General features: G+C 39.5%; 1 protein-coding gene and 1 pseudogene across 21 annotated transcripts in view; both read left to right on the forward strand.

Moving 5' to 3' along the window:
- sox6 (SRY-box transcription factor 6) overlaps window positions 1-18,988 on the forward strand; it is a 656,189-nt gene extending 637,201 nt beyond the window's left edge. For 12 of the 21 annotated variants that reach the window (XM_070899905.1, XM_070899904.1, XM_070899902.1 and 9 more), the window contains 3 exons: window positions 7,808-8,024; window positions 11,271-11,342; window positions 12,372-18,988. In XM_070899905.1, coding sequence (XP_070756006.1) covers window positions 7,808-8,024; window positions 11,271-11,342; window positions 12,372-12,675 — 593 coding nt within the window. In that variant the 3' untranslated portion in view covers window positions 12,676-18,988. The remainder of the gene's footprint in view (window positions 1-7,807; window positions 8,025-11,270; window positions 11,343-12,371) is intronic. The other 9 variants (XM_070899912.1, XM_070899916.1, XM_070899917.1 and 6 more) reach the window with 2 other exon arrangements.
- Window positions 18,989-22,504: 3,516 nt separating this feature from the next.
- Window positions 22,505-22,706, forward strand: LOC139280382 (U2 spliceosomal RNA; annotated as a pseudogene).
- Window positions 22,707-22,987: the final 281 nt, after the last annotated feature.

Raw genomic sequence — 22,987 nt, forward strand, 5'->3', positions numbered from 1 at the left:
ATATCAGGAAGAACTTTATTTACCCAGTGTGATAAAGATTTAGAATAATCTAACAAGCAAGGTAACACGTGTGCGTTTTTCTTGGCCATTCACATCTCAGATTGCTGTGGAGTGACATCTGGGAGCCAATAGGAGGCAGCTAGGTGTGAATGACTTTACAGGCAAAATGATGTTACTTGTATTGTGCTGTGGGAGAGAAGAATGTGGCAGAAAAAATGGAATGCACTTGTCATCGATCTCAATTTTGTAAAATAAGTTTCAATGTTGATTACATCTATATACCTTGGTCTTGTCTTTTCTCCAGTGCGCATCCATACCCCAACCAAGTAATTCCCAGTGGCAAAGAGCAATTGGGACCCTATTTTAATTCAACCTAATTTAAAACATCAACTGGTTATTGTACATTGAATGGGGGCCTCCGTTCACTAGATCTTTAAACAGTTGATGGAAGCAAGGAGAAGAACAGGTTTTTTTAAAGTAATTTTGGAGCCTCCATTTCACTTTTTCTGTTTAACAGCTTTAAAGGTTTTTTTGCTGTGATCAACCTGAATTTCTTGTCCTGCTAAACAAAAAGCCACTAGTTTAGCTAGCTGGTAGTGTGGCTAGGTGAACCCTTAGGGGAGATTGCTGCTCAGTTTAATAAGCGGAGAAAAAAGGGAATTGAGGGATTGGTATTATGAAGTAAAACACATGCGAATTATCAAGTACACTTATAATGGGGAATGATTAGTGATCATAGAAAACCAATCAAATTTCCAGACACTAGGATTGCCCAGTCACAGAAAAAACGGTTTTCATTCCAAATAGTCTTGTTGCAGAATCAAGTATTGTGGACTGCTGAGATAGTACCAACTGAAGGAAAAGGGGGAGCCACATGTTAGTGTAGTGTCCAGCTGACAAAGCTGGTAGCATTGTCTGTGATTTAGAAAGGAAATTCCCCCATGAACCCACTGGCAGATCAATGGTTTATATCAGTGAAGGGGATCAAAAGACAGAGCTCCGAGGGCCAGATAATACAGAGAAGCGGGCAGATCTATCTGCCAGGCTGTCGTTTGGACACTGCTGGCTTGGAATTTATAATATCTCTCGTTTAATAATTTAACGTACAGTTCTTGTATTTCTCCCATTCAGCACCTTAATTTGCTCTGTAATGAAATGAGCGATTCCTCTCAGAGAAGTGCTGATTGGTATTTGTGCAACATTGATAAGATTTAATCGAATACTGATTGATCATCACCCTTACCCTTACCCTCACCCCACCCCAGCCTCACTGGACGGCAACAGGGAGTCATGATTGCATAATCCATAAAATGGAGAGTTAAATATAACATCATAAATATCAATTTGTACTATAATTATAAATGTAAAATTAGCTCTATAATGTTTTAATAGTGAATCATTTCTACTTTGAAGAAGTGTTTTAGTTATTTATCTTTTGATGCATATTTACTGAGCTATATCCAATTACTGCTCTCACTTTTAACTCATTGATTGTATAAACCGATTTATATAAAGAATACATTCATTTATGCATTCAAATCCCTCAATTGCACTTCATATATTTCTAGATTTATGTTATATTTGAAATATTTATTGGAAATATATGTCAATCCATTTCATTCAATGAGTTATTTATTATATGATCAAATGGTGTATCTCAATATTTTATTTGCTTACATTTATTAATAATGTAATTTTGGCACAAAATAGGGGATCACACCACATGGGAAAGTTAACTCTTTCTGCACCTGTAGTAAATTACTTTTACATGCAGATTGGCTGCGATATTACTGCCTCAAAAATGAATTCTCTGCATATTTCTACTGAATAATAGATCTGTGCCTTGAAATGATGGTGTGGAATGTTGGAGCATGAATACTTCTATCAAATTATTTCCTCTGCTGTTGTAAAAGTAACATTTAATATCTTTGTTAAAGTGAATGAGGGAGGAATTTCATATACACATGTTAAATCCTTGTACACTAGGATCCCATGTTGTAATTTTAAGCTCTGATTTTTATTGAAGTATAGATGTGGGAGAAATATGGATAAATTCATGGTGAATAACTACAGTGATTGCACTGAAAATATGGAACTCAAAACTTTAGATTCTCTGTGTTAAAAATCTGATATTTTTTTTTTCATTAAACTCAAACATACAGATAACAATTGGTTGCTATGTCCAAGTTTTGTCTTTATTTTCTTACTTTTCAATGAAGGGTTCTTCACAAAATTAGCTTTTAAAATAATATTTTCACAAATTATGAGCTTACCAAAAATTAATTATTTTTTTTGAATAGCTGCTTGAAGACTGGAATCAGATAAACAAACACTTGATCAATCTCAACAGAGCAAACCCACTTCTATTCATTCTAATTGTACAGACCTCCTGATCTATTAAACAAGGAAATACAAATTCACACTGCAAGTCCAAAATATTCTGCAGCATTCTAGTGCACTTTAAAAGTCCATTCTGACGTCTAAGTGTGTGAAGTATACACATGGTTGATTGTTTGCCGGTTTTGTTTAGGCTGAGTTGTTGAATGAATGATGAAGTGGGTTAGGAGACACAGATTTGATAGTTTGCTATTTTAATTCACAATTTAATGAATCATTAATCCAAACCGAATATCTCATAGCAAAAGCAGTTGTGTGCATTTCTCTGAGCTCAGTTAGATCACAAGGTATTTCCTCTATCACCAGTGATATGCTGAGGTTTTGGTGCCATCCAGTGCAATAAAATGAGTGAAGAACACTTGAGAGGAGAGGGATTGTTTTTTCCTCATTTTCCCTCACGGAGCCAAAGATACTAAATGGTTTGAGTTGAGGTGTGCTCCTGTCAAAGGCAGTACACAAGCAGGCCTCAGAAGATGTGCTGAGAGAAAAGTAGAGCGTGCACAACAGGTCGAACAGCATCTGAAAGAAGGCGTTAGTTTAACATTTTCAGTTGTGGCCTCTTATCAACAGATACGCTTCTATGGAAAGTACTGCCAATGGTCCTGACCCCACCCCAGCCCCCAGAATGGTTGGAGATAGAAAGCTGTGATACTCCAGCTGGTGCGTTTGGAGAAAAGGGGGAACAAGTGACATTAAACTGTGATTAAGGCTAGTTTTTAAACCAATCCAACCAGCCCAATTAGTAACCATTCCACATTCCACCATAGCCATCGCCATAGAGCTGATACATTTAATGAGATTTTTACTTTATTCTCTTTTGCCTTAACCTTTTTAAAAATATTTTGTACTTGTTGAGGTGAAGGATGTCAATCCTGGCGAACAGAACACTTTTCGAACCCAATGTTGACATAAATCACTCTCAAGTAAGTTATATAAGAACATAAGAAATAGCAGCAGGAGTAGGCCATACGGACCCTCGAGCCTGCTCCGCCATTTAATACGATCAAGGCTGATCCGATCATGGACTCAGCTCCACTTCCCTGCCCGCTCTCCATAACCCCTTATTCCCTTATCGTTTAAGAAACTATCTATTTCTGCCTTAAATTTATTCAATGTCTCGGCTTCCACAGCTCTCTGAGGCAGCGAATTCCACAGATCCACAATCCTCTGGGAGAAGAAATTCCTCCTCATCTCAGTTTTAAATGGATGGCCCCTTATTCTAAGATCATGCCCTCGAGTTCTAGTCTCCCCCATCAGTGGAAACATCCTCTCTGCATGCACCTTGTCAAGCCCCCTCATAATCTTATACGTTTCGATAAGATCACCTCTCATTCTTCTGAATTCCAATGAGTAGAGACCCAACCTACTCAACCTTTTCTCCTAAGTCAACCCCCTCATCCCTGGAATCAACCAAGTGAACCTTCTCTCAACTGCCTCCAAAGCAAGTATATCCTTTCGTAAATATGGAAACCAAAACTGCACGCAGTATTCCAGGTGTGACCTCCCCAATACCCTGTACAACTGAACTAGATTCAGTATAAAGTCAGTTGTAACGTGGGCCAGATTCAACATAAAGATCCTGTGCTCTGTCCATTAATGTGCCTTAAGCTAAACCGACACAACATGGACATTTCCATTTCTCACACCAGTCATCCTTGTGTTCTCCCTGAGTGAGACTACTTGTTATCTGGAATGATATACAGGTTTGTGGTGCTATACAGGTACTTCATTATGGCTTTCATGTGGAAGTGAGAGGAGACTTTTCTGCTAAGTAAATTAGGTTTGATTCAGACCAAGGTTCCGGACCACAATATCTGCTTTAAAAAAAATAATAATAATAATGGAGTTTTTCTGTTGAATGAGCTGGAACTCATCGTAGCTGGTGCCTCAAAGGTTCCATTCAAAAGTTGGGTCAAAAATACTCTGCTGAGCCTTACTTTTCTGAAGCCTCAGCTGTACTAACGTCTGATGAGAGTTACACTTGGATGGAAACAATTAATAAAAATATTGCACACTTTAGCAGCAAAAGGCTCACACCTCTGTGACTGGAGACCCGTGGCATATATATTGTGGTTCAAGCGGGAGTGTGCACTGGCCTGTGTGCTCCTTCCCCACAATTAAATCCCCAGTCATCCAAATGGAAAGCTTTTTCTGCTTCAAGTACATCAAGTGATGGCATTTGCTTCTTGAATTTTTCTCAATGATGGGTTTTTACGCTCACACAGGATGACATGATGGCACAAAGGGGGCTTCACACTTTGTGCCAAGGAAGAGTAGCACATGAATTTCAGGCCACCAGTGCAGGATAACTGCAGCCTACAAAGACACTCTTTTTGCATGTTGGATATCATTCGTAGTTTAAAAATGTTAGTTTTCTCTTGTATAACATTTTAAATGTTGAGTAATAGACGGACTTGGCATCGTATAGGAGCATCTGTGAAAACATTTAAAGAGTGTAAATTCTTTAAAATCTGATTTGAATTAAAATAAGTCTTACTTTTTCAGCTTCTATTTAAGCAAGCCAGAAGTGATACAGAACAGGGTGGGTGGCAGGACGAGTGATGTTTTCATCCCCTCTCCCCTACCCTGAGGCAAATCACGCACCACCTAAAGGCTCAAAAAGAACTACTGGAAATGCAATCCAGATGTGTCGGGCAAGTTTGAGTGACGTGCAGCCCTGATCGTTGAACCAACAACTGGCAATTTAGGAAGCTCGTGCAGGACTGAGCTACCTCATTACCAAATATTTTTTGATCCACATTGGATATAACACTTGAGGTTCAAAGCAAGAAAGGCGGATCTTTTCTGATGTGCTGTCGGGTAGAATATACGATGTGAAAAACTCAAATCATTTTCACATTCTAAGAGGGAGGAATATTTTTGGCACCAGCTTCAGACCTCATGGGCAGACTACTGCAGAAGTTCTTTCTGGCATGATGGAGCTGTGATGGTGACTGATGCATGCTGCAAAGCAGCTGTGTAGATACGACACAGAGCAGCTCTGTTTAGATTTACAATAGCGCAATGTGGAGAATAGTGGAGTGAGTTTAAAAAGTTAGTTACAATCATTCCCAGTTATATCAACTGATGGTGGGTCGGGGGTGGGAGTGGGAGGCAGCAAGGCAAAGAAACCTATTTATAAAGTGACGGGGGCAAGAATTCAGATCACACTCTTTGCCCCTCCGTTAACTCTCTTGATTTGTCAGTGTGATCCTCTGTCCATTTCTCAAGATTTAAAAGAAGCAGCAATCTGTGCACATTCCATAGGGCCAGGGTGTTTTTTTTAAATGTGAAACCTCTGGCTCATAGTAGAGTGCATCCCACACGCTTAAAAAGAAGAGTATAGAAGATGAGATAAATCAGGAGGCAATGATTAGGTGACACCAAATTTGGTTTTTAAAAGCCTGTAGATTGTAGGTGAGGGATGGGGGGGGGGAGGGGGGGGGCGGGTTCTACAGTTATAAGCTCCTGCAAAAGAATGGGATAAAAGGAAGAAACAGTCTTGCGAGTCTTCATTTCAACACAGTGTAGATGCAGGGAGAAGGAAAGTGAGAATGACGTAGAGCCGGAGAAGATGATCGAGATTATACCAAGGAGGGATTTAAAGTTGAGGGTGAGGATGTACTGGAAGATGATAACTTAATGTAAGTCAGCAAGGGCACATTTGAGGATCTCAGAAAGGAACGGGAGTGTGGTAATGTGGCAACAGTTGGCAATCACCAATTGGAAGTTTTTTCTTGCTTGACATCTGAGATTGAAAGGGTGTGTTGTTGAAATGTCACCGAACAGAGCTGCCATTCCAAAACGATTTAAAAGCCCCTTTCTACTTGTTTGCACTCTTACATACAGAGAGGAATATGGTTCCCTGTGTGAAATCATAAAAGACCCCAAAGCAAGACCAAAGCACTGTAATCATAAATAATGGAAAAAAGATCTATGGTCCTTCCGAATGAGGCTGATTCCATCTTTGATATTCATGAAAGGAAAAATAAATCTTACCACAACAATTGTTCCACAAAATCTGTTTCTTATTAAATTATTTGTTGATGTTCCATTTCCTCCACAGTGAAACAATCTGTTGGAAATTTATCCCCCTTCATACAATATCTCTCCTACCATTTACAAACAAGAAGCTCTACCTGCTGTACTTTTACAAGATGGGGGAACTCTTCTATCACAATTTTATGTTATATATCTGTGGATAGTGTTTGTAAGTTGTATATAAAATCTAGGACAATCCAGTTCTGGCAGCAGTGGTGTGTCTGTCAGTTCTAAACTGCTGTGTAGATTGAGTGGTAACATCGGGCCTGTCTTTAGCAATGCTCTGACCAAGACCTTGTCAGAAAGCACCAACTGTTCTTAATTACAATCAGTATGTTTATAATCATCATAGCTACTTTATTACAGTAATATCCTGAGTAATATAGCAAAAAACAGGATTTGTTACATTGCGTCTCTACCGAAAACAAGAAAGTCTCCATTTCAAGCTGTTTAGATTAAATGAGATAAGTTGTATTCGGAAGCCCTGTTTTACTTTGTACAACGTTCACAGCCTGAGGAACAGTAAGTGGCTACAATAATAAAATCTAACAATGATTGGAGGGCTTGCATGAGAAAGTGTAGACACCGTGTTAAAAACTTCATACCACCGCATCAGACCATTGTAAATGTTCAAGAGGAAGGAACTGCAGAGTCAGAATTGCAACAAAAAATTCCACATCGCTTTTCGTTTTCTTTACTCTTTTACTTGCTACTGTGCTCTGCAAGAAGTTGTCCCCAGGAGAATTGTTAGTGTACAGTAGGGTTAAGCCTTTACATCCTTAAATTAATGTTTTCAACATTTTTCACTTGGCAGTCTCCTCAGAAAGGAAGGCTTTAATGATAAAATGAAACATACGGTAGCCACTTAACTATATAAGTTTGTGCCTAACTTTTATGGGCATTTTCTTTAAAATAAGAAAGTTACAGTACATTCGTGTCATCATAAATGCGTTGAATCCTTGTTTTCAAAAATGGCTTTTAGTGAGAAATAAGTCATTTCGAATTTGCAGAAAAAAAGCTGCAGTATTGGTTTGCTTGTTACTAAGGGAATATAAATATTGTAAATTGTTAACAGTTTGTGTTTAGCAGCAAAAGTAATTGTGCAGGTTGCATATTGTGAAAATTAGTTGAGCAGTCGCAGGTCTTACTTACAGCACACGTGCAACTATAAATGTAAATATTCATTCTGGACAAAGGATCTTTGTAATCGTTTCCTCAGTGATTTTTAACCAAACTAAATTTAGCATTAAAATGGAACCACGTGCTTATGCAAAGAGTGGCTTGATTACAGCATCACGTAACTCATGTTCTCTGACCTATTACTCTGATGAGAGCTGCCTTTTGATCGGTGTCTGTTTGTCTTGTGCAGGATCTCGCTGGAAATCAATGTCTAACCAAGAGAAGCAGCCATATTACGAGGAGCAAGCCAGGCTCAGCAAGATGCATTTGGAGAAATACCCCAACTACAAGTACAAGCCCAGACCAAAGCGCACCTGCATTGTGGATGGCAAGAAGCTGCGTATTGGCGAATACAAGCAGTTGATGAGAAACCGAAGGCAGGAGATGCGGCAGTTCTTCACCGTGGGGTACATCTTACCAATTTATAAATAGAAACATTTTCTATCTTAAGATTCTGAAAGGCTATTTTGGAAAGGGCTGTTGTTCAAGAGAAACAATAAACAAGTTATACACTATACACCACCTTGATCTCTACAGACCAGCAGTCACTTCCCACACACTTCAGGCAGGAATTTGGCCGGTGGCATGCTAATGAGACCTGGAGCTTAAAATCTAACAAACCAGTGGAATCCCACCGGAAACCTACTGGCAATTAATATCCCTCCATATACTTGTTAAAAACATTTTTATTTCTGTTATATCTTCAGTACAACTCACAAACACATTCACAGCCTTAAGATGGCAGAACACGCCAGAACTCCAGTCAGGTGACCTGTTCCCTCTTTATTTGTACACAGCACTGGCTGCAGTGCCACAGTAGTCCACAGGTGGAGCTATATATATATATTACACTTGTCCCTCCATAATGAAGAAGTAATTATAACAAAATAATCATCACAAATACCTGTTTTTTCAAATAATTCTGCAACCAGTTGGCCAAAACCTCTTTTTGATGTTTCTCTTCAACAATTTTCTATGTTATGTGATGTAAATAAATTCATTGAACCTGAAAATACACAACTTATCAATGAACAGTGAAAGTCTGCAAGTCTATACAGTGCTCAAATGTTTATGTATTTGCAGTTCCAATCTAAAGATCCCAAAGGTATACTTGCATATGTTCATACAATGCTTCGCCCATTGAATCACCACTATGGAAGTGACTTTTCAATAGAAACAATGGCCTGGAAATTCCTGGGGACTCTCTCTGCCAGAGTAAATGCGGTGGAGTACAGCACCACCCAACCTAATTCCATGCCAGAGACTGTGTCGGATGGGACGATTTGCATATCTGGTCCAGAGCAGGTGCCTGCAAGGATGCATTAGTGATATCCACCCTGGTCCAAGCCAATTGTAAAGCTAAAAGGTGCCTTGATCCTCTACATGAGATCCCCAAGGACCAAATGGACCAAAGAAAACATATTTTTCTTTAAAGTCTTCAGCTTCTACTGAAGCCACACCGGGATTGATGACTCTTACTCTAGTAAAGGTTAGAGGCTTTCAGATGGCCTCAAAAAAGCACATGCCAAGTCTCTAAATGTTGGGAGTTCCTCTGAAGACTTTCAATAGTACAAAGGGAGCAATTGCCAGTGAAGCCTGTGAACTCCCACTGACAGGCTCCCTTGAATAGGGGGGTGAGCAGAAGGTCTGTCCACTGTCGCCATAACCGGAATTTATAGGTTTAAAACCAGCAAGGATTCCATCCCATATTCTGGGCTCCTTAGGTGGAAATGGGACTTACGCTCTCTCCTAACCTGGGAATTTCAGGGCCAGCATTTTCTTTAATGCATTTTTCAACCTAAGTCCCTATATTGTGCTTCCTAGTTGCCAGTTGGAGATCAAACATTAGTCGCAAATGTTGTCTGTTCGGGAGCTATGATGCAAGAGATGAATTGGAGAAAATGGATGGGAGTGTGCAGGATGTGACTGTCTTTTAGTGTGCTGTCAGTACCCATCAAATTCATGGACTACCCTGGCTGTCTATCTTTGCAACTGTTGCTGACAGAACAAATGAAGCAAGAACACTATCTACCAAAGTTACAGTAGGCCTATCGCTATCTAGCTATACACACACACACACATATATTATATATATATATATATATATGGTCAATTAGAAGAATGTAATGGGAAAAGTGTGAGGGGAAAGTATTGCAGGAAATAAATGTAACACTTAGAGGAAATACATGATTTTCACCAGACTTTTCATATAGCATGTAGGGATACATATAAAATAACACACGCCCATCACATTTCAGATTTCACACTCCAGCTGTGACATACAAAGTGTCACACTTTGTTACAGATGCAAACCAATCTTAAGGGGAAAGAAACCTGGCCATTCATATGGAGCCTGAAATTTAGAAAGATTTTGCTGGCCTCTAATTGACCTCAATGACAATCAATTACAATTGCAAGCAGTTGCAGTCACCTGGATTCCACCAGGGGTGTTCTTGAACAATGGTTTCAAAAGAATAGGTCAGATTAGAAGCTAAACCTTGTAACTGTTCCACAACTCCAGTTGGCCTGTGAGCCACATCATGAGAGATCTGCTAGCGTTAAAAAAATAGATACACAAGTGATATCAAGTCAGTAATTACCAAACTGGATTCAGACGATGGTTATAAATTGCATGAGTTTAGTACTTGTGATTTGAGGTCAACTTAACCAAATTGAGATGGACCTTTTCACACTAAAGTGACGTGTGAATGGGCCTGTCCATTATAGTTCCTTTGTACATTACTGCCTGAGAGACTCTGACAAAATAAGTAGTTCTTTAATCTCTTATCACTTGCATTTTCACAGTTCCCTTCCCACTTTTTCACAGAGTCGTCCCATTGTCTGAGAAATGTTAGTAGGGAGGGGGGGTGTAAAAAAGAGGATTTTCCACTATGGCCATCAGGCACTACCAGGCCAGGCCCACTGTGGTTTGCACAGAGTAAACCTTCTCCTGCTCTCCCTCTACCATATGCATCAGCTCCAACCTCAAAATGCCTCCAGCTGAATCAGTGTGCCATTTTTCTACTTTTTACACCATCCATACTATGGCTTTTCTGAATAAGATTGCAAGTTTAGGATGAGACTTAGCGCTGTGAACCTGTATCGACTGGGAGCTGTGTTTAGCGTGTTGGAACTCATTTCATGTTGGGACCCTTGTATCCAGCAGGGAGAGTGAGACTCAAATCACATCACCCTGGGCTGTGGTTTGACCCCAGACGTTAAAGGACACTAGCCCCGCTGCAACAAAAGCTGTGCGGCCGTGCAGAGGTCTGGAGATCCCGCACAGGGCACTCACCGGCTTTTACATAGAAGAAACCGCGCGTGCACGGAAATTTGGAAGGGCTGCGTAGCCAGTTAAAGGGACGGTGCATGAAAAAAAATTTAGAGGGAACATTACTAACAGCCCCTCCCAAATTCACAACCCTACAGCACCAGCTGGATCTATTCTTTTTATTAGGAGGTCACTGAACCCATATCCTGCATAAATGGAAACTGAAAAATAACTGATTTAATAAGGGCAGTCTGATTTTTATTTAGTGTTTTATTTTTATGCCACAACCCAGTGAGGTGATTGGCTGAAATGGGAATAAAATTATAATGACAATTATGGCAGATGTAATGACATCCAACCACCGCTTTGCCCTTTCCCAAAGCACAGAAGTGGAGTGCCGGGCTGCACCATCACGGCACGGACCCCGCGAAAAAAATGACAGAAGGCCGGACCGGTAAGTCGGCCGACAGGTCAAAATGGCGCCGCGTACCCTCACCCCACTTTAAATTTTGCCCCGCGAGCGGAGTGTGGCCCGGTTCGCAACCCACGAGGCTGGCACTGACATTGCCCATGGCGACCTCACAGGGCACTGGCCAATTTTTGCCACGGGGTGAAAATGGGGCACGGCGCATGGTGGTGATGTCATCGCCGGAGGCGCAGTGGCTCTGGGCGCTATCAGTGGGAGCGGGGCACTACCGGTTTTGTGCTTCCACTAACTCCCACGTAATTTCATCCCGCTCCCCCCCCCGCCCCCCACCCCCCCACCCTCCAGGCGTGAAAACGTTTGCCCCCCCAGGGGAGCTAATGGGAGTCACAAACCATGCGAATTTCTCCCCCACTCCGGACTTTTCAGCCTACAAGGAAGGTTTCTATGACATGATCTACTAGAAGTATATAAGGGAATGAAGAAACATAAACCTGGAATATTACTTTAAATTAAATTGCAAGAGCAGAACAAGAGGACACAGGATAAAACTTGTAATTTTAGGATTAATATCAGGAAATTCTGCCGCACAAGAAGAGTGATCAACTTATGGAATAGACTTCCAGACAGAGTAGCAGAGGTAACGACCCTGGAATAATTTCCGATCAATTGGATGCTGCAATGGGGGGCGAGTGTAGGATGGCAGAACTAAATTTGGGCTCCTCAGCTGTAGTTATCTTATGAACTTGTGAAGCTAGCAATGCAGGAAGTACAGTGCTGGTCTGAGTTGTGGGCTAAATGTTAAGTCTAGGAGCATTCATAAACAATGGTGGTTGGCACTGTGGGTATATGACATAATGAAGTGGGCCCAAGCTCCTCCACAGTTGATGTTGCTCATTATCCTCACAGCACTGCCACCAGAGTCACAAATGCCACCAGTGGCAAAGCTGTTGGGTAAATCAGGTCAATGAGCCATGTTCTCCAGTGTTTTGGGTCTTTTTAAAAAGAATGTATATGTGGATTTCAGTTGCTAACAAACCAGTGTTCATCTGTGCATAGGCAGCAGCCTCAGATTCCAATCACCACGGCAGCAGGCGTAGTGTATCCCGGTGCTATCTCCATGGCAACCACAGCAGCATCACCACAACTGACATCCGAGTGTTCCAGTGAGTCCGGCAGTCCAGAGCCAAGCATCCCCGTCATCCAGAGCACTTACAACATGAAGAGAGAAAGCGGCAACCTGAGCATGAACGAAATGATGAATGGCGAAGATGAGATGGAAATGTATGAGGACTATGAGGATGATCAGAAATCAGACTATAGCAGTGACAATGAGAATCAGGCTGCCATCAGTGCCAACTGAAGAGCACCTGCAATCAGACTTATTTTGAACAAAAAAAAAGTAAATTGATGAGCTTGCATGTGTGGCTCCAACAGATTCATCAGCAATGGTCTTAAATGTTTCTTAATGTGTGAAGCATTCTGATTGTTTTTTATTTTTACAAAGTATCATGGACATTTTACATTACTGGCTACAGCCTGAAAACAAAAAAAAATTCAAACGTCAGGACTTGAAAGCTGTTGCTTAATATAAATTCACAGCTGTCTGGCAGTCTTAAAAGTTTTTTTTTTCCTTTCTCTTTTTTGAGCTTGTTTTAAAATGCTTTAGTTACTGTTTCTTAAGGGGGGGAGGGTTATATTCTCACTCAGGTATGCTGTGCCAACCAGCAACTTGTGAATGTGTTTTTAATCTGAACTATTTAAAATAACTTAAATTTCGTAGTTTTAAAAAGAAAGGAGGGGAAAAAAACCAAAATAAAAATGGCAGCACATGTGCACATAAAGCACAGCATAAAGCAGAACAACATAGAGCTCAGCCCTGACTGGCTTTCCTTTCTTTTTTTTTAAATTCTTTTTTGTTTTTTTGAGTTGCATATTGTACAGTTTGAATTAAGAAAGTGCCAAACTTCTAATAACATTTTAATCTTAACACTCTGAAAAGTCTTATTTGGGAGACGCTGCAAAAGTCTTAGACAATCGTCTGTCATCTTAATGAGAAAAAAATATATATATAACTACACTTACAAAATGGTTCTTTCCAGACAACAGTGAAGTTACTCAGGAATATGGACAAAGGATTTTTTTTTGAGACAGCGGAGGAGCTTGCCAGAGCGCATGTGTCCAACCACTTTTTTTTTAGCCACTTGATGTGCCATAATAGGGTGTTCAACAGTTATTTGTCACTGCAGGCCACATGAATGGCAGCTGCCCCACTTGTCTCCGAAGCATAGTTTCTAGCCCTTTACCTCATTACCTTGGTTTCCGTTGAGAGTATCTTAGTCATTCCAGAGATCCATGGGGCCAATAATTTAGAATTATTGAATTTAAAAGAAAACACGAGGGGAAAACAAATTAAAAATCTGGGGGTAAAATCAATGACTGTAAGTTTCTGGGTGTTCTGTTCAGATGGGAAACCTTTTATCAAGCCAGCTTAGTATGTAGAGCTTGAGCAACAATAACTCCATTAGTTTGAATCTGCCTCATAATTGGCACTGACTCACTCAGAGATGCTACCCTTCTCTCCCCTCTCCCCCCCAACCCCCAGAGTTAGAGTGGCAATTCTTATTTCAGCCTTGTAGGAACATTGTTGAGGTAATGGAGAGATAAGAGAGAGAGAGAGAGAGGGCTCAATGTTGCATTTGTCTTATGTTCCAACTGACCCTGGGAATCATACCTGCTGTTCAATGGTGTTAAGTGACTTTACTTAAACAAAAATACTCCATTCCTCTGCACTGTCAGCTTTCACCTTGATAAGCACAAACGGGATAGGGAGGAGGAGGGAGGAAAATAAATACTAATGACTTAACCGTCTACTTAATTTCACGATGTCTTAATTCAGCTGCTGTATTGCTGTGAAAACTATACATTGTAAAGTCTTAAACTTAAATGAGGTTTAATGTGCAGGAAGCAGGTGAGGTTTATTAAAGATAGAAACAGCACAGATGAATTCACAAATTTAAGGTGCATCTCTATTAACCCAGCTTGTGTACTCAAATTTCCCGTCTTAAATATTTAATGTTTGCTACAATATAGAAACAACCATGATTAAATTTAAAAAGTACTGTTGATTGGTATTACATTTGAGAGGATTTTTTTTTAAATTGGGGAAAAAATACAGACTATTGCTGAGGGGTGAGGCAGAAATCTGCTTATTATTTAAAGCGCCACTGAATAATGAAGTTCCATTATTTAATGTTGGACTAATTTGATTTAGACTGTGATGATCTAGCTGGAATGTCTTGCAATGAGAATAACTGATGAACACTCTGTTTCTTTTGCAAATTGTTCAAGGTACGGATAAAAAATTCTTTCATTCAAAAAAAAAGATTTGAACTTTATATCTGGCTTCAACTTGAGGGAGGGATGGAGGAGTGAAGAGATGGTCCCTATTTCTTGCATAATTATAATTTATTAAAGTTCTTATAACTTCTTACTAATAATAATCAGCTCCCCTCAAATGTTTCTTTTTTTAAATTCAGTTTTACTTAGGACAGTGTATGGCTTGTAGTTTGAGAGTACATTTCGTAGTTTATTTTTCATTGCACACAAACATTTAGTTGTTTTAGCTGTTTTGTTGCCATGCCAAAATGATATAATGCAGGCTGGTGGGAAAACAAAGGACTGTTTTTTGGGACTGAAACTTGATTATGCTTGTAGTGTGTGTATGTATGTACTTTATATATATATATATATATATATATATATATGTATATATATATGTATATTTAATAATATATATAATATGATACACATACACACACAGGGACATAAATATTACATACACGCTCACTCACACACATACACACACAGGATGTTTTAAAGTGTTATGAGCACTGGATATAAATGATATTTTTTATCACTTCTGACTAATGTGAAACTGTTGTAAGAGATACTACATGAACAAAAAGTCGCCTGTTCCGACTCGTGTGGGCCTGCCTCACAGTTGCCAGATTTGAGTCATTTTATGTCTAGTAATTTTATTTATGCAAAAAGAAGTAAATGTATGTATGAATACTTTGTTTTAGCTCCACCCCAGTCTCCATTTCTCCCACACTTCTGTCATCGTTCCTTACCCCCATTTCTTTATATTCCTTCTCTCCCCCCACCACCCCACAAAGGTTTATTTTCTATATGACCACATGTTCTCCAAGCGGATTGATTAAACAGACATCACCAAACTCACAATTTTTTAAAAAATGGTCATAAATATTTCTTTGTAAATTGTATTTGAAGGTTGACTAGATCAAATAAATGTTTGTGTAATATTTATTAGCCGAAAACAGGCTCTAAAATATCACTGCAGTGTTATTCAACCAAGACAATCAAAAAAGGAAATAGTACAAATTTACTTAAATTGGAGCTTAAAACAAAGTTACAACAAAAAAATCCACCATCTCATTTTAGATTTTTTTTTAAATTGTAAATATAACATAGGAAATAGAATTCTATTTTTGTTCATGAATACATAGTGAAATATAAGTTATGTATTTACTGTTTTGTTATACATCATTGTATGTTGGTCCACATTTTTAAATGCTGACAAGTCGCTGTACCTCATGTAGATGCTGAACTCACACCCGCAATGATATAACAGTATTGGACCTGTAGCTGAGGCGTTCAGACACCTTGCTTGTGGTCAATTTCTCATGTTTTTGTATTGTAATTATTATTATTAAGGATATATATAGCGTTACAGTTAGTAATGTGCGGAGTAGGGAAATAATTTTATTTAAAGAAAAAAACACTTTTTGAATCATTTGTACTGTGCCCATTTCATGGTAGGAAAAAAACAATCAGACAAAATTTGTAATTTCTTTTTATGAATTCACATTTTCCTTCTGTGTAAACCTAAGCTTATCAACCTGGGGGGTGGTGAGTGGGAGGGGGGATTTGCGGAAATCAAACTTTTTGCAATTGCTCTGGGTTACTTCTCGGAGTGAGTTGTGTTTATGGTAATGGGATAGCTGGCAGCTCCCTTTGAACTGTTTCTAAGTGGCATGACGGTGTTGATGAATTAGCACGTCCTGGCACAATGACAGGTAGCAATATGTGCCAACAGAGTCAGGAATATAACAACGAGCACCAGATGGTAATGAAATGCAAGGTAAACAGGGAACTTGACAAATAAGTGAGGTCCTCGCTTGATGCCGCTGGTTCAAATCAGTTAAGAGTATTTTACCGTGGTTGTATTTAAATAATAATTGGCCTCAACATTCATAATTTTTGTGATACAAGTAAATTATTATGGTTCTTTGCAGGTGGCTGCAGCCATGAATCAAATTGCCTTTCCAATTTTAGATCATTGCTTGCAAATATGCAAGGGCAGGCATGTCAGCAAACCCAGTCTCATTGTTAGTCAATCGGATACTTTAAAGAAAGTTTCCTTAATTAGCTCAGCAGAAGACACAGAAGAGGGATAATGATTATGTAAAAGGAGCAATGCCTTCCTTAAGAGTGTTTGACAAACCTTTATTTGGAAAGGGGAAATATAAAGAGCTGTCTGTCATTTTTCAACATGTGCAATTGACATTTTTTATTTTCTTCATTGTGTTATGTGTTACATTAAATGAAAAAAAAAAGTTTGCCGAACACTTTCTTTTCATAACTTTGGGTGATTATTAAGTCTGGTTATTTTATACATCAGTAAAGATGGGATCTGAATAAAATGGGCAGTTGTGACTGTAGCAAACTCACCCAAATCTGGCAGAAGTACTTAAGTATAGGTTTAAGATATGTGTATAAGAGACTCAGGAGATTGTCCTGATTCCTAGATTAGTAGCTGCACTTTTTGTGATGCCACATGTAGTAGGGTGGAGTAAGCAATGAGGCAAAGGTTGTTGTGTATTGGGAGCTACACCCTTCCTGGAAGCTACCCTTCTTGACAATTCATGTTGTGATACAAATGTTTAATTCCCAGGCTGTGGCATATTTTTTTTTAAATCATATGTTGCATTAGCTGTTCTGGTTTACATAACTTGATCTGCCATATGCATTAACCTCAAATTTGCCCCTGTGTCAAAATGTATTGAACGTATTTTATTTCTAAGATGAATGCAGTATTGGAAATGTGTGATCCTTGCAGCAAACCAACAGTATGGCTAACTTTGGGGCGACAAAGTGCATTCACTTTTTTTTTGGTGAATGCAATTAGGACTTCTTCCTAAATTTCACCCTCCCTTCTTCCCCCTTTATTGTCACAAGCCAGCAAAGATGCCAGGCTCATGTGAAACACACAAGTGAGGTGTTTGATGCTCTTGGGAGTATGGGGAAACGTGCAAATAACAAATTAGTTTTTGTATCCTGCACACTGCAGCCTTGCTATGTGCATCTGCTGTTTGTCTTCCTTTGTCACTTATGTTTTGTGCTGGAGCGTGTGATTTTATAAAGTAGCCCCGTCCTCAGCTTTGTTGAGAAGAGTAGCAGGAGCTTTTGTAGCATTTTCGTTCATTCATTAAGTATTTGCCATGTTGTTTTTTTGTTTGAAAAAAATACATTAAGACACGCTTATAAGCTGTTCCTACAAAGCTTCTTACTGTAACTTTATCTTCCACCACTGGAAGTTTTTTTTTCGTTGTGATGTATATTGTGATGTTGTTCTCCATGTTAATTTAATCAGCACAATTCACTGACTTGCTGGACTGACATGCTAGCTGCTGATAGTGTAAAAGTTTTGTTTGGTTTTATTTTGTTTTAGCGCGCGTGTGACTGACAACCGGGACTCTTGTTGCCATGGTACTATGCTTTCGTCCCTCTAGCAACACTGGGTGTGGCCCTTTCAGAAACAAAGAGCCGCTCCGCACGTGTCTTGTACAGCAGAATTTAATAATTTAAAAAAAGTTTTAAAAAAAAGTTCAACTTCTCCACATTTTGAATATATAACAATGCAGGTACCTGGGCCCACAGCAGGTAAATGTTTGGATGTTTAGAGAAATAGTGTCCACTGCTGCTTTGAAAATGTAAAAGTCTGATAAAATGTAAATAATTTATCAAAAAAAAAAGAAAAAAAAAGACTTGTACAGTCTAATGTAAAGTTTGTAATTGAACATAAAAAAATCTCCATCACGTGTTCCTCATTCTGCTCTTTATACAGTACAAAAGACAACTTGTTTGCCAAGGATGATGTAAAACCTTCTTGTTTATGTTCAATGTCCTACTGTCATTTTTTCCCTGCTTGGCATTATTCATAATGTAAACCAGCCTTTTTTTCTGCAGTATTGACGTGAGGTAAAGAAAAAAATTAATTAGGGTTAAATTTATTTTAGCGGTACTAGTAGTCTGACCTCCTCTGCCTCCATTATATTTGAAATAATAAAAAAACAGATGATGAAAACACCAGTCAAAAGACACAAACCTGTTATTTTCTGGCGTTTACAGGCACCTTATCATTGTGTACAATTTCAAAAAAAGGCCTTTTGCACAAGGTGGTATTACAGACTCTGGGTAATAATGCCATCTTTTTATTGTTACAAATAATGGATATGATAAGACAGGGATTTGGGGCCTTATGGGGAGTGTCTATGAGACTGCCTGAGCTCATTTTACCTCAAGACTGTCCTTCTCTCTCTAAATATATATTCACCATCACTCCATCTTTTGTACTGCTGTTGACACTTAATTAAAGATAAATTTTGTTTTATGATGCTTGTGTTTCTTCTATGATTTATCGAGTGATTAAAATTATCTTCGCTGTTCATTTGAATTTAAAAGTAAGCTTTAGTAATAGAGTAAGTTAACTTGGTAGCATATTTACTCAGAATCTTCAAATTTGTTTGCAAATTGCTTCAATGCAAATATGAAAAAATGTTCATTTGGAAAACAAAAAATATCTATGAAACTACCAACATTTTTTAAGCAATTTTAAACCTGTCGATTATAGCTTTCTCTAATTTTTCTATCTGAGGTATTAAATGAGAAGGGTATTGTTTCTTGACTCGCTGACTGAAAAGGCTGAATCGAGAGCCTCGTCCAGTTTTTGCATATGGTTCCTAACATTTCTAAACAACATTAACTTGCAGTTCGTTTTACAGCACTCCTTCCAAAAATAAATGACTTGCAGCACTTAACATTGAGCAAAGGAATTTAGGGCTGAGAGAAAAGTCAGAGTCAAAAAGCAGGCTTTTGAAGAGAGTAAGGGAGGTGGCAAGGCAAAGTGATTTTGAGAGAGGATTTTAGAGGGAAGGATCTTAGGCGACTGAAAGATTGGTTCCCAGTAGTGGAGTGGATGGAACAGAGAACAAGCAATAATCAGAGCAGAGGTGCAGGTAAGGATACATGGCTTGCATAGGTCAGTCAAATGGGGGAGGCAAGGAATAAATTAGATACTAAGGGGGTAACTATAACCTAACTGCCTGGCGGGTTCATGTCAGCTGCCCATTTTACATCCCACCCAATTTTACATTCCATTTATTTCAATGAAAAATAAAATCAGATCTGAACAAAAGATCTGATTGTCAGTTTCCCACCAGGTGGGTTAAGTTAAAACCAATCTTCAATAATCTAATTTTTAAATTAGAAGTCTATTTTTCGACTTGCTTCTGTCTTCTGCTGCGAATCGATGAGATATTAAGGTTTTCAATGAATGTTATCATGAGAAAATAAACCCCTTAGAACTCCAGTCAAGGTCCTACCTCCTCCCCAACTGCTGTCCTGTCCCTTACATGGTTTTGGACTTGGGAAAAGGACTCTAGATTAAAATTGGGACAATTTTCGTATCGTAACTTGAGTATATCCACAGTGTTAATAACAAAACATTTGGATTTTAATAGTGCAAAATGGGGAAAATTCCAACTCATGTAAAAGAACATTAGAAGGGCCAAGGGAGTCAACGAGCTTTTTATCCCCCGCAGCAAAAATGCTTTGCTCAGGCTAGCTTTCAGCAGTTTTTTTTGAACACCGCTAAATTTGGTGTTGCCGCTGCCCTGCCCAGCAGAAAATTCCAGACATTTATCACTCTTCGTGAATGTTCTTCCAGATATATCTGACTTAAATTTACTCATCACTAGTTTTTTGTGTTTATGACATCCTGACATACTAGCCTGCTTTATTTTACAGTATTTAATTATCAACACCATTTAATAATTCATATACTTCAGTCATCCTATCAAGATTGTTCCTCTTTATTAAAAAACAGCCCTTGTGATTCACCTTACTTACACTTGATAACATTTCTGTTGCTTCCTTAAAAATCTACAGTAACACAAATAGAAAGATTTTTTTTTAGATTCATCACTTAATTTATTTCTTTGTACTGAAGAAAACATCTCATCTGTGAAGAATAAAAAGTCTTTCAACAGACTGGTAAAGTGTCTGAATAAAAGAGACAATTATATAAGATAAGAAAGCACAATGATCCAAACAGTGTACCACAACATATATTTTAATATTGAGAATATAAAAGTGGAACAACTGTTACAAGTAAATAAGATGCCAAAGCTATCAGTGGGTTTTTCCCTGTCTTACTCTGCAAAATAATGGACTTTGAGTTTCCTGTTCGAAGGAGCATTACAGCATCAAAGGAGGCATTTTGGCCCATCACACCCATAACGGCTAGCTTTTCAACTGGCGTCAACTTGTATCTGCTCCAATCTCATTCTCCCTCCCCACCTTCCCCGCACCCCCCTCCCCTGCCTTTTCTGTATCTTATTATATTCTTCCTTTTCAAGCACTTTTCTAACTCCCTTTTCAATGATGATTTCATCTCTGCTTTAATAGCCACCAGCATTCCGCAGTCTAATGACCCGCCGTGTGGGGACAAAAAAAATCCTCCTAGCTTGTTCTTCTGGTGATAATCACGAATCTCTACCAATCTGCCAACCAGTGGAAACAATTGTTCACCAGTTACGTTCTCAAAACCTGACGCGTTTGCCAGTCATAGGTGGTTTCTCTCTATTTGGCAGCACAATCAGAATTTTTAAATATAAAAACAGAAAATGCTGGAAATACTCAGTGGGTCAGGCAGCAACTGTGGAGCGAGAAACAGAGTTAGCGTGTCAGGTCGATGACCCTGCATCAGAACTGAAAAAAGTTAGAGATGCAACAGATTTTTAAGCAAGTGTAGGGACAGAGAAGTGGGGGGAGGGGAGGAAAGAACAAAAGGGAAGGTCTGTGTTTTTTATAAACCTCACACATCCTCATACATCAGTGAGGTGAAGTGTACTGTTAGCCAGGGGCTGACCCAACTAGAGATATCCCCACAAAGAAACAGAACATCAAGCCCTTCCTCCATCACCCCCCACAACACCCAAACCAACTCTCAGAAAGTGATCGCAGACCAATAACTTCTACTTAACATCCCAGTCTTCACCATTACTGCCTAAATGCTACCATTATCAGATCACTCTATGAAGGAATGACACAAGCAACAAGGATCACACTTCAAAATGTTAGGTCAAGCTGTAGTGTATGAAGTGGAAAGAAATTACCTATATTTTCCTCAAAGAAATTGCAGATCCCACACTAAAACAGCACTCAGCAGCAAGAGAGTACCTCTGAATCTGATTATAGGTGCACACAAACCCTCTTGGAAAGATAAATACCTTAAATAAATAGTTCACCTAGACCAGAAGATGCAGCACAAAGCCACAGGGAACACCGACAAAGCAGGAGGGAGAGACAACAAGGCTTCTGAAAGCACGACAAGGCAGAAAGGAATAGGTGGGTGGGATTGGTGACCCATCCACCTCCACGGAGGTGTGTGGGGGACCTGACCCATCCACCTCCATGGCACGAACCTGGTATTGCAGTACTTCCAGGAACGGTGCAGTGGCTCTAGGCCTTTTGGCTAAGAGCATTGGCGCAGAGTGATCCTTGACTGGTGCAGGGTGACCTCTGGCGTTTGACAAAGAATTGTAACGATTGGATAACGATTGGACATGAATTAAAAAAAAAAAAAAAAAAAAAAAACAGCAAGACTGTTCCCGGACTATGGTGGGGGGCACACACCCACCTCCATGGCACGAACCTGGTATTGCAGTACTTCCAGGAACGGTGCAGTGGCTCTAGGCCTTTTGGCTAAGAGCATTGGCGCAGAGTGATCCTTGATGTGTGCAAGGTGACCTCTAGCGTTTGTAATCTGACAAGATGATCTGACAAAGAATTGGAAAGATTGGCAACGAATAAAAAAAAACCAGCAAGACTGTTCCCGGCCTTTTGGCTAAGATCATGCGTAACTGACCTGACAGGGGAGTAACCATGACCAGAAAGTGGTTCTCCCTGGATCAGGAAGGTGGTTCTCCTATGCTTTTTGGAAATAGGAGGTGGGTGGGGTGGCTTGACCCATCCACCTCCATGGCACGAACCTGGTATTGCAGTACTTCCAGGAACGGTGCTTGGGCTCTAGGCCTTTTGGCTAAGAGCATTAGCGCAGGGTGATCCTTGACAGGTGCAGAGTGACCTCTGGCGTTTGTGATCTGACAAAGAATTGGAAAGATTGGCAACGAATTAAAAAAAAAAACAGCAAGACTGTTGGGAGCAGCAGCAATCCAGGATAGCCCTGTTTAAGAGCAAGGATGAACTTACCAACACTAGTAATGAGCTGCTCTGGAAACATGTGGTAGGAAGTCTGCAGAATGAGGCCAGCGCCGGCTTTTCGACGCTGAAGTGTCGAATATAGCACG

Source organism: Pristiophorus japonicus, chromosome 14, assembly GCF_044704955.1.
Source record: "Pristiophorus japonicus isolate sPriJap1 chromosome 14, sPriJap1.hap1, whole genome shotgun sequence".
Taxonomy (NCBI): domain Eukaryota; kingdom Metazoa; phylum Chordata; class Chondrichthyes; family Pristiophoridae; genus Pristiophorus; species Pristiophorus japonicus.